Source organism: Stegastes partitus, unplaced genomic scaffold, assembly GCF_000690725.1.
Source record: "Stegastes partitus isolate 25-593 unplaced genomic scaffold, Stegastes_partitus-1.0.2 Scaffold318, whole genome shotgun sequence".
NCBI lineage: Eukaryota > Metazoa > Chordata > Actinopteri > Pomacentridae > Stegastes > Stegastes partitus.
The window spans coordinates 195858-210857 of record NW_007578049.1 but is presented as its reverse complement, the minus strand read 5'-3'; the positions used below and the strand labels follow the sequence as shown (position 1 = coordinate 210857).

At 43.0% G+C, this 15000-nt stretch overlaps 1 protein-coding gene across 1 annotated transcript in view; it reads right to left on the bottom strand.

Annotated features, from left to right (window-relative positions):
* Positions 1-15000, bottom strand: part of LOC103358536 (CUB and sushi domain-containing protein 3-like) — a gene marked incomplete at its 5' end in the record, with an annotated part of 221174 nt that overhangs the window by 28274 nt on the left and 177900 nt on the right. Inside the window, 9 exons of the mRNA XM_008283549.1 lie at positions 667-840; positions 2569-2742; positions 5205-5399; positions 5828-6013; positions 6831-7019; positions 9483-9629; positions 9789-9977; positions 10095-10208; positions 12978-13058. Coding sequence (XP_008281771.1) covers positions 667-840; positions 2569-2742; positions 5205-5399; positions 5828-6013; positions 6831-7019; positions 9483-9629; positions 9789-9977; positions 10095-10208; positions 12978-13058 — 1449 coding nt within the window. The remainder of the gene's footprint in view (positions 1-666; positions 841-2568; positions 2743-5204; positions 5400-5827; positions 6014-6830; positions 7020-9482; positions 9630-9788; positions 9978-10094; positions 10209-12977; positions 13059-15000) is intronic.

Here is a 15000-nt window from a genome sequence, read left to right as displayed (position 1 = left end):
AGAATAATTGGGTTTGATCGCATTCCGCTTAGTGCGCCACACAGTGGCAAAGGCTCCACAAACTTATTTCACGGCTATCGAGGCTGTTTCGGCTGTTACTTGTCATTTTAACTGTAACACCTCACGAGAACTGGTATCACGCAGTAGATCCTAATTTGTCAAACATGAGGCGTTTTTCATTTGTAAGATGTATGATGCTGATTCTTCAATACCACAGGGAGGCAAAATATCCCCCCCAAAAAAGCCCCTAATGAAACACTGAGCTCTTTATCAAACCTTCCCTCCAAATTGCTTCAATTTGACTTCACTTTATTATCTACAGGAGTGAACGCCACAATTTGTCACAATCTGTTTGATCATGTTACAGTATTTAAAAAAACAACAACCTGCTTTTCTCAAGGATGCTTGATTACTGATAAATACAGGCATCCACAAATAGAAAATCAAGGATCAGCAGAGCATGTAGAGACACGAGTGAACCTCCACGGGTGTGTTTTTTTTACAGTTATTTCTACGTGTGAGATGCAAAGTCAAGGCGGTTTGTGTTTTGTTGAACAGAAACAGCAGCATATGGGTTGTTGTTATGGATACAGAGACAGTTCATGTCACAAGCCGAGGCAAGCCTTCAGTTAGAGGTGTGTGTGTGTGTGTGTGTGTTTTCCTTACGTATGCAGATGGGCAGCTGTCCAGACCACTGGTTGTCTTGGAGACAAATTCGAACCGATGAGCCTATTAGCCGAAAGCCGGGCAGACACTGATACACGACCGTATCGCGGTAACCGAAGTTCTCGCCGATCACCTGGCCGTTGACAATGCCCTCTGGGATTCCACAGTGACCGGCTGAAAGAGAGACACGGGAGGCTCAGACCACACACACTAGAATCCTTAAAAGCAACAAGCATGTAGCCCCAATTCTGCTTTTCATTTGCTTCTTTTTATTTCTGTTGCGACCAGGTGTTAAAGTAGTTGTTCCCCACATTGTGCAATTACCTCAACATTACCTTGCAGTCTTATTGCAGCCTGTTAGTCTGACTGTGGATGGGATCGTGTTATTTAACTTGTTAAAACATCTGCTGCAAATATGTAAAAAATCACAGGCTCTTAAGAACCTGTTCCACTGAAGACGTGATTCTGAGCAAACGCCACGAAAAGTTAAAGTTCCTGTCATAAACTGGATCACAGCTCAATCCTGTCCAAGGCTCAGGTGGTCAGTTGCTGCTGTAACGTTTACACAGCGGCATTACTTCTCTTTACAACGCCCTCAACCTTCAAATAAAAACATCTTTGTGCTTTTAAAAAATCTGACTTTAACAAACTGGGGTTCGGGGGCCTCTTCAGTCCCTGATCAGATTCATTCACAGAGGTCTGATTGATGCACGGAGCTAACACAGGGAGCTTTAAAAGGCATTTCACAAAGTCAAAAGGGGGATGTGTATTTTTTGTTTTCAGAGATTTCGGATTGAGTATTGATTTCGTACTTTACAGTAGATAAAACCTGCAACGTGTCCCCCTGGAGTCAGCAAATGCGGACAATTTACAGACAGCCGGGGAAGTGAAACGGAACGATAACGGGAAAGGTTGCCTCGTATTAGCTTTTCACATGATATTTAAGATGTTGATTGCAGTGGTTAAAGGGCATTTCTCGAGTGAATCAAACACTTCTTGCTCTTCAAAATGCTGCAGCCAGCTGAGATCTGAGACTACAGCATACACAAGTCAACACTTAAAACACACAACAACAAAATGCTAAAGGAATGAATTGAGCTTGAATGTTTTTATTGATATGTTTTGTTAGTTAATCTGGTTTGGATTTCGGTATCAACCAAATAAATCCCCTCAAATCTTCTATCTATTAGGTTTAATTAGCAAGATGACTGTACAGATCTTAAATAAGCAAAACAAGCACAGTAAAGCCGGCGTTGTTTTTGAAGCATAACAAGAAAAGTTATTGAATGAAAATGCTGTTTATAGCACTTTTTCGGGACTAAATTTATTTATTTCTTGACAGAATCATGCCTCCTCATCAGTTTAGGTTAAGTTTCATTGAACTTTTCCTTTATGAATCGCATCTCATATCCCCCCTCAGCCTGTGAAGTATTCTGGGAAAGTGCTGTTTCTACTGAGGCTTCATGGCGAAGTGACAGCACCATGTCATAACATCTGTTACCTCTGGCTGGCACACTGACAGAAGAAAGCTGCAGTTTTTTTTTCTGGCCTATATAAAAAAAAAAAAAACCCTAAATAAATTCACTGAGTGCACTGCAAAGGCTTGCTTTGCTGTAGTTGTGCTCGTGAGATGGACAAGGCCGGGGGGGAGCAGCTGTGCAGCCAGACAAGAGGTGTAGGGCACATAGCTACCTTTGATAGCTGTCCTCATTAGACTGACTTGAAAAATTGCGTCTTTCCAGCTCCCTGTCTAATGGGGAACGTTTCAGCATGAGTCAGTGTACTACAGCTGTCTTTAGCTTTAAATGTAGGTCCGCAAGTTACACATAGTGTCTTGATGCTTTCTGTCATATGTACTATATTGCATGTCTGAATTACACCACTAGCTGTGTGGCTACGTACCTAAGCATCGTGTTTCGGTTCCACTCCAGAGCCCAGATGAAAGGCACTCTCTGACAGCTGAGCCCACCAACATGAAGCCGGCTTCGCAGGTGAAGATGGCCGTAGCACCGAATGTTGTCTGAGTACCAATCTTCTTCCCGTTGGGTGGAGACGGCAGCTCGCCGCAGGAGATAACTGAAACACACGGTCAGACACAAGCAATTTAAAAGCAGTTGCGCGCCAGTTTAGCACCAAGTTAATTTGCGTAGCTGCTAGAGCTCATTGGTTTCAATGAGAAATGCTAACAATGCCGGCAAAGCTGTTTATCAGGCAAATTTGGTGCCAAGGCTGTTGTTTTTTTCTCACACTCGGAAACGCCTGGTGAAGAAAATGAGTAAATTTCTAAATGCTGCTACATTCTTTAAAGAACAACAATTTAAAATGACAAGGAAGAAGAAAAACAAAAGGTGAAAGTTGAAGTAGAATTACAGCCTGGTTGTAGTATCCTGATAAGAAACCAATCAGGTTTGACTTCACACCTTTGTCTGTCCAGATATATATACAGATATGATGTATGCAGTGAAAACATTCTTTCAACAAACTCTCCGTATGTGATCACATGTTTGGCCAATAAAGCTGATTCTAACAGAAAGCAGTCGTAGCTGTAACAGTAGAATAGGGGTGTCCAATCCTGGTCCTCGAGAGCCACAGTCCTGCATGTTTTAGATGTTTCCCTCTTCCAACACATCTGATTCAAATGATCAGGATGGTTATCAGGCTTCTGCAGAGCTCGATGATGAGCTGATCATTTGAATCAGGTGTGTTGGAAGAGAGAAACATCTAAAACATGCAGGACTATGGCTCTCGAGGACCAGGATTGGACACCCCTGTAGTAGACAATGCTTCAAACAAGGATGGTGCTGCAAAGAAGCTACACATTCAAAGACATGGATGCTCCTTCTTTAACCCACCAGCACAGAACATCTACACAATCATCACAGTGTTAACACTGTCGCACAAGATTAGTGTCACCAGTTTAATATCTAACCAAATGGGAAATATTTTCACAGCCTTCCCGCCTGTTCTTGAGTTATGATGCTGGATAATCGCAATAGGTAAGTCACAGTGAAGTTGACCTTTGACCGTTATCTCTTTAGAATTTTTACCTATTAGACGTTGGTGTCTAATAATAAGCATATGATTGTTTAGTTATGGCCAAAAATGTACTTTGTGAGCTCACAGTGGCTTAAATCACCGTCAGTTCAACCTGGAAGTCAAGTGGACGTTTGTGCCAAATCTGAAGAACTTCCCTGAAGGCGCTGCTGACATATTGCATTCACTGGAATGGGATGTACAGACGCACATACAACCCAGAATCATAACGCCTGCGGCCACGGCTGTCGCCAGAATGACGCACAACAAACCAAGAACTGTCACTTGTGTTTACATGTACGCTGCATGTCGGTCCTCGCTGACTTTAGCTGTCACAAAGCTAGCTGCTGTTCCATAGCATTAAAGTGAAGCCTTTGGGTGTGACACGTTACGTTGATTTACACGCTTGTAGTGGCAACTGGTAGTTTCTATAACTCACAATAAACTGCTGAACTGCAGGCTTACACAAGGTATGGAAACAGAAATGTCAGGATGCTGCTATCTTAACAAACAAAACCAAAGAATGCACCATTTATTAGAGACAAAAAACCATTAAACCACAAAGAATTGGCAGATTTGGACTTTTCCAACCATCCTTACACCCTTGTGACATTCTGTGAAAAAACTAAATCAAGTTCAGAATCATGATATTTCATCAAAATTACTTGATTCTACATGTACTGTTTAAAAACTGTAACCAGATTTTGTGAAAAACAAAACCACTCTGTGCTTCAAATGCACAACCCTGATGCCATGAGGGACTCAGCTGGAGCCAACAGTCACTTGACAAACATTTGAGGGCTTTCCGGCTGAACTAAGTGCAGGCTGTGTATTAGCTTAGCTTAGCCCGGCTCACTTGTGCATTAAAGAAGTCCACCTGTCAGCACTTCAAAGCTCATTATATATCGCTTTATATTTGGTTGTTGGATCCTGAAAACAACAACACACCATTTTATGTGTAGATCTGAAAGATATTTGACACAGGGTGGTGGTCATAACATCACACAGTCGTCCTCAAATGCATTCATACCCTTCCATTAAAGAAAAAAAGGCAAATATCACAATAGTCACTCCAATAACTAGAAAGTGAAAAAAGTAATAATAAATAAAAAATTTGCTAAATTATAATGACATTGTTTTTGAATTGTGGTTGAAAAGAATAATTAAAATAAATAAATAAATAAATGAGCAGTGGGCTAAAATACCTGTCAACAGGTGCAGAAGTCCGATTGAGAGTTACAGAAAACACTTGATGTCAGTGATTGGCTCAAAGAGTTGTTCAACTAAATATTAGTTTACGGGTCCCATCATGCTTGTCTGTTTATTTTTGCTGTTTTTTAAAAATATTTCTGTTGAACCACAATTCAAAAGCAATGTCGTGATTTTCATTAAATTTTTATTTATTATTACTTTAGTCAACTTATTTCAGTGGCAGCTGTTTTTTCCCTTCTTTAATGGAGGGGTATGAATACATTTAAGGACGACTGTACGTCTTAGCGACTCACCCTGGCAGTGCGGCCTCTCGTTCCTCCAGCTCCACACCCCGTTGGGTAAGCACTGGATGTGGGCGGGGCCTAATCTGTAGTAACCCGGATCGCAGGTGAACACGATGCGAGTTCTGTACTCGTAGTGCGAGCCGTTGACAATCCTCCAACGGCCATGCTCCAGAGAGAAGGACCCGATGCTGGGACACACCACCACTACAGAGGAGATGGAGAGGAGAACATCAAGCTCGATGAAATGTGTTTTACAGAATGTGCTTTAAAGAAAGAACCAGCATAGAATCGTGTCTGACAGTAAATAGCTTGCCACCGAGTCACTGTAAAATATCTCATAGATGCAGAATAATGGTTCATTTTCAGTAACAATGCCCTCGCAGAGAACGCTTGTTACTCATCTCAATAATAACACGTTACTGACGAACTAGAGTAGACGTCTCACTCAGAAAAAGATGATTATTTACCACTGATTGAACAATGCTCTATTTAGTATTTTTTCCATTTGCAACTTTTGAAACTGAAAATCACTACAGACCTTTTCATAGATGTTAGTGGCTTTGTTGTTGAGTTGCACTAAACAGTAACACGATCAAATTTGTGTCACGGATATCCCACTGATATCTACTGACCAGAACACCGTGGTATCTTGTTGTGGTTGCTCCATGTTCCATCGGGCTGACAGATGGCTGACGTCAGCTCTTTACTGGAGAGCCTGTATCCGTCGTTACAAAAATAGGAGACTCTCGTTCCCACGGAGTAGTCAGCTGTTAAAACGCCGCCGTTTATAGGAGCCTTGGGTGCCCCGCATGAGACGGCTGAGGGGAGGAGGACAGATACACATTTGTTAGGAACATGCAAACAGACACTCACACCAGCTCCAAAGCACGGTTCTGTCTGTCAGGTAGGCAGGCTTGATGTGCACTTTGAAATGTTTCTGCGGATCCAAAGCCACTGAATGTATTGTGTATTTGTAAACAAGCCCACAGGTTTCCTTCGCACTAAAAATATACAATCAAGAGACGCTTGATCTCTAGTTCGAACCAATTCTCACGAAACACATCCATCTTGTAGGAGTTGCTCCATCGTGGCTTTAAATAGACCGGTTTGTAGAGCGTGGCACCGTGATATTGCACAGCTTCCACAATCTGCTATACATCCTTCATTTGACTTTCTATCTATAGCCGCTACGAGCTGTGCCTCCCTTCGTTTATTTGATGTGATAATATCAATTAGATACGGCAGGAGCAAATGTGAGATAATAGCAGGAGAAACCTAAAATTGGGAGTTTTTAAAATGCTGTTGTATGCTCTGAAAAGATGCATAGACGAAGAGATGGAAGGAGAAAGTAGAAGCACCAACAGTTATGTAAAATATATATAATTTCATTCACGTGTTTGGTTGTATTTACAATCATATGTGGCAACTCTATGTGTCAGTTCTATTAGAGAAGTGAAGCTGGTCTTTATACCAATTTGGAGACAACTTAGAAGAGTCGAGGGGTTGTGATGTTGCAGCGTGTAATAATGCACCACATCTACTCTCCATCTGATCTTTCAAGTCCACACAGCTGCTTTTAATTCAGCATTTTAGCTGCAAAAATGTTCAGATTACTAATGTTTCAACTCCACACACCTTGACACGCAGGCACAGGAGAGTCCCAGGCGTGGTAGCCCAGAGATGTGCGGCGGCAGGTTGCCGTGGCGTTGCCTATGAGACGGTAACCACGGTCGCAGGCCCACCTCACTACGCTGTTGACATGACCGCCGCTTTGAGAGGAGATGGAGCCGTGGAGGGGAGAGTCTGGGGTGGAGCAGTACAGGGCTGCAGAGGAACAAAAAAAACACACAGCAGAAAAACAGAGATTTAAAAACGGCTTCACACCAGGAGGTTTAGTGTCACTAAAACAGAGAGCAGACAGCGAGCATCGCACCCAGTCATCATTAAAACCAAATGTCACACATTTACTATTTCACTGCCGTACTGTGCTGTTCAACATCCGAACCAAAACTACAACACTATGTTCTTATTAAAAATACGGCATATTACTTCTACTTAATCTAGAAGATCACAAATTTGGATGTTAGTCTCCTCACAACCGACTCCGTCTGCCTGCAAATGTACGCTATTATTGTAAATTACCAGCAAAGTTTCTGTGTAACTGACATTTCATTCTGCTGTTGTGAAATTGCAGCAACTGTAATGATTTCCTTAAAAAAAAAAATAAAATGTTGTCAGCGTGAGTCACTACTTATTTATAACACAACAGGACGCCAAGCGGTAATGGACTAATGGCACATGGTGTCATGTTTGCGCATAAAATGTCATTTTTAGTGACAGAAATTTTGGCTTAGATTGTACAGCATTGTGCTGCACACAATGTGCCGTGCAATTTGAGGCATGAGAAGAAGTCGGATGTCATCGCTCCAAGTGTATCGCAAAACAACCCGACAAAAAGTTGCGCGTAGAAATAACAGTTCGTGATGATAATTATACCTTAAAAGACAAATAAAAGACATTTGACTAAGTATATGAATGCCAAGATGAAAAAAATCTGACCTGGCAGAGCTTTTTTTAATCGACCAATCAATGAGCAGAGTTACAGTAGATGTTGGACACTGCTGCCCACAAAGTCATCAATGGCTGTGTGCGATTTTATGAAATATTGTTCCAGCGAGGAGCATTAATCTTTTACTCCAGACAATATTGGCATTTGTAGGAGGGAATCCTGCTGCAACCTCCAACACCTTGGCAACAAGTTAAGCACTGTTTATTTGCTATTTGTAATTCGCATACTGCAGTCTCTGTTTGTGCCTATGGCAGTAGATAAAGATCCAAACACAGTAGCATCAATATGTTAAGTATATGATGAGTTACCAACAGCAGCTTCATTATGTTCCTTAGTCATCGTCATTGCATATTAAGATGGCCCAGGCTTACGTCCAGTAAGATGCTGACTTGGGCAAGGTGCCTGGTCTGTAACTATCCAAACTGGGCAAGAACCCAGTAAACTGGCCTTATTTATTAGTGATAAGCCAGTTTTATATGTCTCTCTAGTGTGCCTGTGGCCCAGTATCTGTGTGGTGTGTTTTTGAACCAACATAATCCAGCGCCATTTAAGAGTCACATCTTTTTTTTTTCTTCTTCTTCTTCTTCTTGGGTTCAAACTACAGAATCAGAGCCAGCAAAGTTTTGTACAGTTTTGTACAGTGCTCTCTAATTAAAGCTCTCTGACACAGATTATTTTTAAAAACACTAAATGTTTAATCGGCGTACGGGCAAAGCAGCCAGTATCTCAGAATCTCATCAGTTGCACTCTAGGTTCTTTCCCCTGGACTAATTTTAAGATTGATGGCATTAAGCTGCTGATTTCAATCACACGAGGGCTTCTCTTAATGAAAAACAAAACAACTTGGCTTGTTACAACGACAACCTTTTAATGAGAAAATGTTATTTTAGCGCTAAATTTCCTCATTATGATTAAACTCTCGGCGCATCATGTTTCCTCGCAGGAAGGAGTACGCTGTCACGCGCTGGCCTGAATCTGCAAGTTAAAGACAATCTTGAAGTTGAACCCTGGTATTAGCAGGCTTGCAACACATGTTTAACATTTCTTGCGGATGCTCACATTAATCACAGCTACCAAAGGTTGCAGAGTGTGAACGTCCTGGGAGGCTTCTCTGTTATCCTTCAGCGTTTAATTCATCATACGGAGCGGCGGTGTTTTAAAGGTTAAGGAAGCAGCCTCACGACCACGGGATATGGAGTGAATAAGCAAACTAAACAGGTAAAACTGTCTCCCCTCATTTAACTGTCAAAAATGCCCTTGAATGAAGCACTCAAGCCTCATTACCCAACAGTTTAAAGTTATACTCAGCAGGTCCAGGTGGGAGACTGTCTAAATGCAGAGCTTGCTGTAAAACGGCATCTGTGCTCATCAAGCTATCTTTGGACAGATAAAACTTTAGAACTAACCCACAGTGCAATTTAGTAAACTGCTTTAGGAGACAGACAGAAGTTTGGTAGAAAAAAAAATGTGTTGTAGGTTAGACAAAGTTAGTGATACTTTAATTAACTTTCTCTTCACAAACTCACAAACTGAGCAACTTTCACAGCTTGAAATGTTTGCACGAATGATACTTTTACGCTCGGCTCAGAGGTCGAACAGCTCCTCCAAGTGCATTTCCAGACCTTCTGTCTGCCTCTGTCTACCGCTGTCTTTATTTCCATGCATTATATTATAAAGTAGTAGTAAAATAAAGTTGGGATACATACTTTGGTACTCACCAACATAACGGATTTTGAAGCCTTTCTTGTTCGTGCCGTGATCTGAAGACCAGCGGACGAGGAACTGGTGGCCCGTCGTTGTGAGGTTGAAGGGCGTCGGCAGGTCACCGCTCAGCGTCGCCAGAGTGGGACTGTTGGCTGTTGGACCTGAGAGACATGAAGACAAAGTGAAAGAAAGACAAATAGAACGAATGAAACGATGAGAATATAATGGTTTTGATGTGGCAGTTTGCGCCTGTGTTGTTGTGTGAATAATTGTGCTGAATTCTTGCTAAAATGTGTGTCTGTGTTTGAGTTTTTTTTTACCATCGAAAATCTCCAACACGTCAAACTCTCTCTCTGTGTGGAAGCTCTCAAAGGTTATGGTGACATTATATCCTTTCTCTACTGTAATGCTCCACGAACACATTTGGAGGTTTGGGTAGCTTTCTGGCCACCCGGGGCTCAGGATGACGCCCGATGAGTCATATCGCACGTCATGTGCGGGGCATTGAACTGAGGGTGAGAACATTAGCAAGATCAGTGGTACTGTTGAACGAGTGCACGCTTTTATTTTTGAATTTGTCGAGATCAACAACACCGGAATTGCTTTTTGTGTTGACATGTACACACCTTGGCACGTCGGAGGCGGTGCGTCCATCTGTAGTCTTTCTCCTAAGCGACATGTTAGAATCTCGCTGCCGACCAGTGAAAACCCAGGATGACATCTGTACCTGATGATGTCACCTGAAGGCACAAAAACAAAAACAAGTGGGCGGAATGGAAACATTGTTGATTTCTTGTCCAGCTGGTGTTGAAATATTACTAAGCGTTTACTGTAGGTTGAACCATTTTGAGCCACTTGTGTGTTTATTTGACAACTACTCTTTGTAATTACTTCACAAGCTAAAATTTTAGATAGAAATCATACAGATGGGTGACGAATTAACGGAAAAACCAACATGAAGTTTGGTAAAAAAAGTGTCCCAGTCCCTGTAACTCTAGCAGAGAGGTGGAACATCAGAAAAGTTATTCCCTCATTTAATGTTGTAATGATGGTGCTGGAAAGTTCTGTCCAACATTTTTAGTCTAAAATCTCCCATAAGTGCTCAAGTAGGTTTAGATCTGGTGACCGTAAAAGCCACGGCCTATGATTCACATCATTTTCATACTAATCAAAGCACTCAGTGACCCCTGGTGCCCCCTTGATGGAGGCATTGTCATCCCAGAAGAAAGCGCCCCCATCAGCATAGAAACGTTTCATTACAGGTTAAAGGTGATCACGCAGAACAACTTTCCATTGATTTGCAGTGACCCTTCCCTCTGAGGGCACGAGTGAACCCAAACCATGTCAGCAAAATGCCCCAGACAGCACAACAGAGCCACCAGATCCCCTCACTGTAAAGGTCAAGCATCCAGGCGAGCACTGTTTTCTCAGTGTGCGCTACATTTGCACTAAATAGAAACTAAACTCTCACATTGTTGAGAATACGGCAAAGAATGACTCATGTGACTCATGCATCACCTTTTCTCACATCTCCGTAGTCCAGTGCTTCTAGTCTGTGCATCATTGAATTCTCAAATGCGCGTTCATCTTTGTAATGAGATGCTTATGCACTGCACCCTACTATAATAGCCCTCTCTGTCTAATTGTCTACAGACTCTTCCTCGCTGACAGTGTGATCACGTCTCACGTCGACATTCTCAGTCACCTGAGGAAGAGCTGCTCCTCTTAAAATAGCCCACTAATGCACCAGCATCACCTGAGGTCTTTCCCGTGTCTCTACATGCAGATGTCACCTGAGTCACTGTTCCTGTTGAAGCAGCAGCCAGTGGAGCAGCCTGTGTGACGGAGGTCCCTGCCCCAGCAGTGAACCCACTTTCAAAGTCACTTGGATCTTTCTCTGCTGGCATCTTGATAGAAAATCGGAATCAACAGCAACCTGCTCAGGATTTCTATCAATGGCACATGGCGTTATTAATTTCTTATTTGTACTGCGTCCACTACACTCATATATTCAGGCTTTTCCTTTAATTTGTCACCTGTCTTTATGATCGACTTATAAAGATGGGGGCTGTCATGGATTACACCACCCAAATTACTTGAAATCAAAAATTGTATACTGCTGCTCGTGGCAGTTACTTTTGTTTTGCTGCAACTGTTTTTGAACTTTTTGTTCATTAATGATAGCAACTGTTATGGACTTCTCCTTGAGTCATGTCTTCAATGCATCACTTGCATTAACATATTGTGTGGCATTGCTCCTTTTATTTAAGGTAGGGATCTGAGCATGTCTTCCTCCACTGCATACTGTATGTTATTATCTCCGCTGACAAGAAAGAATTGCAAAATACAATCAGCTAGCATAAATTCTCGTAGATTAATCGTAGCAACTGGACTTGCTTGAGTTCCTTGAAGATGTTCCACCTCTCATCCAAGAGGCTTCATCAGTTCTGACTGACCAGTTGGGACTTCCAAATACTTATATTCTGTTGAAGAAATTTAACACATAGTCCTCATGTGAAGTTAGTAGCGTGTTTATTAGTCTTCCGGTATATGGTGGGCTTACCAATATGCGATATGGTAAAGGAGATGGGGTCGCAACTCCTCACATCACCTTGTATTGTGCCAGAACAGCTGCCGAGTTGGCAAACTGGACCGCCAAATGCCGGAAATGCCAATGTATTAGTGACATAACCGCCTCTGCTGTAATCCCGTCAAGGGAGGCATGGGGTGGACAAGCACTTGCCCAAGGTGCACACCCAAGGCTAGTGGAGGGAAGGAGGCGCCTCACTGCTCCATTCTAGACCGGCTCCAACCAAAGTCGAGCCACCGCCCACTGCTGGCCACTGCTACCGCCATAGGGAGCTTCCTGCCAGCCAGCGCGTTCTTTGGGAGCCACCGCACGGCTGGTGGAAGTTGGGAAGACCTGCCACCACCTTCCTGGACACCCTAAAGCGGGATACTGGTGCGACCACCTCAGCCGAGCTCTCCGCATGCATGACCAACAGGATGGATTGGAATCAAAGGCGTGAAGCTCGGCTGAGGCCGCCATGATGATGATGATAATGATGATGCTAATTAATGACAGGAGGTAAGAGAGCAACGAACAAAAGGTGGTGGAATCGGGCCTCTGTGACAGGAGGTAGGAGCACACATGACAAAATGTGATGGAATCAAAGGGTCTGGTGACCATCAAAAGAAAAGGGGATGACTTTCTTCATCAATTCTTTAGGAGCCATTAACACTTGAGCTTCAGATAGAAGTATCTGGAACTCCCAGCTAGTCAGTTAGAGCTGATGAAGCCTCTTGGATGAGAGGTGAAACGTCTTCACGGAACTCAAGCAAATCTAGTTGCTACGATTAAACTACGAGACATAGAGCATAAAACGCTAGTAATTCTTGGTATAAACCTTGATAATCTTGTGATTGTGTTGCCAAGTTACAGGTTCCCAACATGCATCCTCCATCAAACTGACACATCTAGAGGCATTGCAGCCAGACAGACAACTCACCGATCTCCAGCTCGCCGTCCTCCATCAGTATGTCAGCGTTGGGCACTTCTGGAGGAGGCTGGCAAACCCTTAATTGGTAGGCTGGGAGAACAGACAGAGCACAGGAGAGGAGAAAGGACAAAGAGAGGGACAGTATATAGAAATGTGTGAGGAAGGACTGTAATCGATAAACACCGAGTTGATCAAAACAGGAAGAAGAATTTTGACATTAGCGTCGGCCGGCTTCTGCTGTAACCGCCCGGAGAGGTGCGTTGCCAAATCTTCAGAACACTCTGACAAAAAAAGTGTCACAACCTGTTTGGACTTCTATTATTTAATCTTGGTTGTATCAATTTAACTTCACTTTCTTAAGTTCAGATGGTCGGGTCAGCAAAGCATGGAATCAAACACAAACCAGATGCACCGATACAGCGCGGCGCCTTGAATCATAAAAAGGAACCGACTTCACAGCAACTGAGCTGAAGGCTGTAATCAATACTGCTGCATGACCGTAGATCACTCACTAACAGAGAGAGAGGGAGGGAGGGAGGGAGATAGTCGCAGACAGGGAGAGGGGAGGACTGGGGGAGAGAGAGAGAGAGAGAGAGAGAGAGAGAGAGAGAGAGAGAGAGAGAGAGGGGGGGAGAGAGAGGGCTGAGGGCTATAAGTCAGGATGAAATTGACTATGAAAATGAGACCTGCCAATAGTATCTGCCGCTCTCATGCATATCAAAGCCCTGTGGTCCGTGCGTGCGCTCGCGACCGAACGCGTGCACGTGTACTTCGGTGTGTGTGCGCCTGTGCACGAGGAGAGGATCACTGTGAGCAGTCATTGATCTCGCTAAGCTCTAGGACCATTTTTATAGCCACTTCCACATTCACGTCACATCATCTTTCTCAGTCTCATGTCCATGACAACATTATCCACCCAGTGTGCGGCCCCTCGCCTCCGCATGGGGAGCGCTGGCATTCAGAAGCCCCCCCGACCTGGGGATAAACAAACAGGAAGACAATGACGCGCGATAAATATCTGCAAACACCGGATTGATGCTCCTTTTGGGGGCTTTATTTGGCATTTCAAAATAAACTCGATGCAGACTTGTGGCGTTCTGAGCTTCAGCTGGGTCACCGAAGGGCGCTAAAGAAGAAACACGGCCGCATCCTTCCTTGTTCCAACAACTTTCTGCTTCAGTCAGTCAAAAGCGGTGCCCATTCTTCCTGTAATTATAATCTAACAATTTCTCTACAGAACATCAAAAAGGATGTTTTACTCCTACCTCTCACTCCTGCCGTCTTTCTTTTCCTCTTATAATATTGTATTTTAAAACAGAGATGAACATAATGCTAACAACCAGCGCCATACATGTCATGTTTTTTATCCATCTCTCCTGTCACTTTCCGCCGTTGATCGGCCAATAAAGCAGAAATTGAAAATAAACTTGAATCCGTCAGATGGTGATGTTCTTGTGAGAATGTGACAGCTGACAGTTAAAACCTGCCAACAAAAATTCATTAAAAACGTGTCATCCCTCTGAAAAGGGGGGAGCCTGCTCAAAAACAATTTGACATATTTTCACTAAAGAGCGCCGAGCAGAAACTTTTTTTTTTGTTGTTGAAAAGGAGCAAATGTGGGTTTCATGAGGAAGAGGGCTGGAGTGTATACATGCATATGTCTGTGCTGTGTGTGTGTGAGAAGAGATGACAAGGTGTGTTGTGAAGGGTGACAAGAATAAAGAAAGTTACACTCATTAGAAGCCATTCTGTCAAATTAAAACTTCATCCGGAAGCTCACTTTTTTTTTCAAGAAATACGCTTTTTTTTTGACGTGAGGAATAAAAGGGGAGGCCGGAATGTACAGTTTCATTTAGAAAAACAGCCTCATCTTCAGCTCGATGACAAATGTTTAATAATGGCTGTCAGGAACACGAGGCTCATCGAAAATATTTTCTTTTTATAGAAAAGCCTGTCTTCTTTCAGTTAAGTAAAAGGATTGTGGGATTTTGGTAACATGACATACCTACTAAAACACTAGAATGTCTAACAA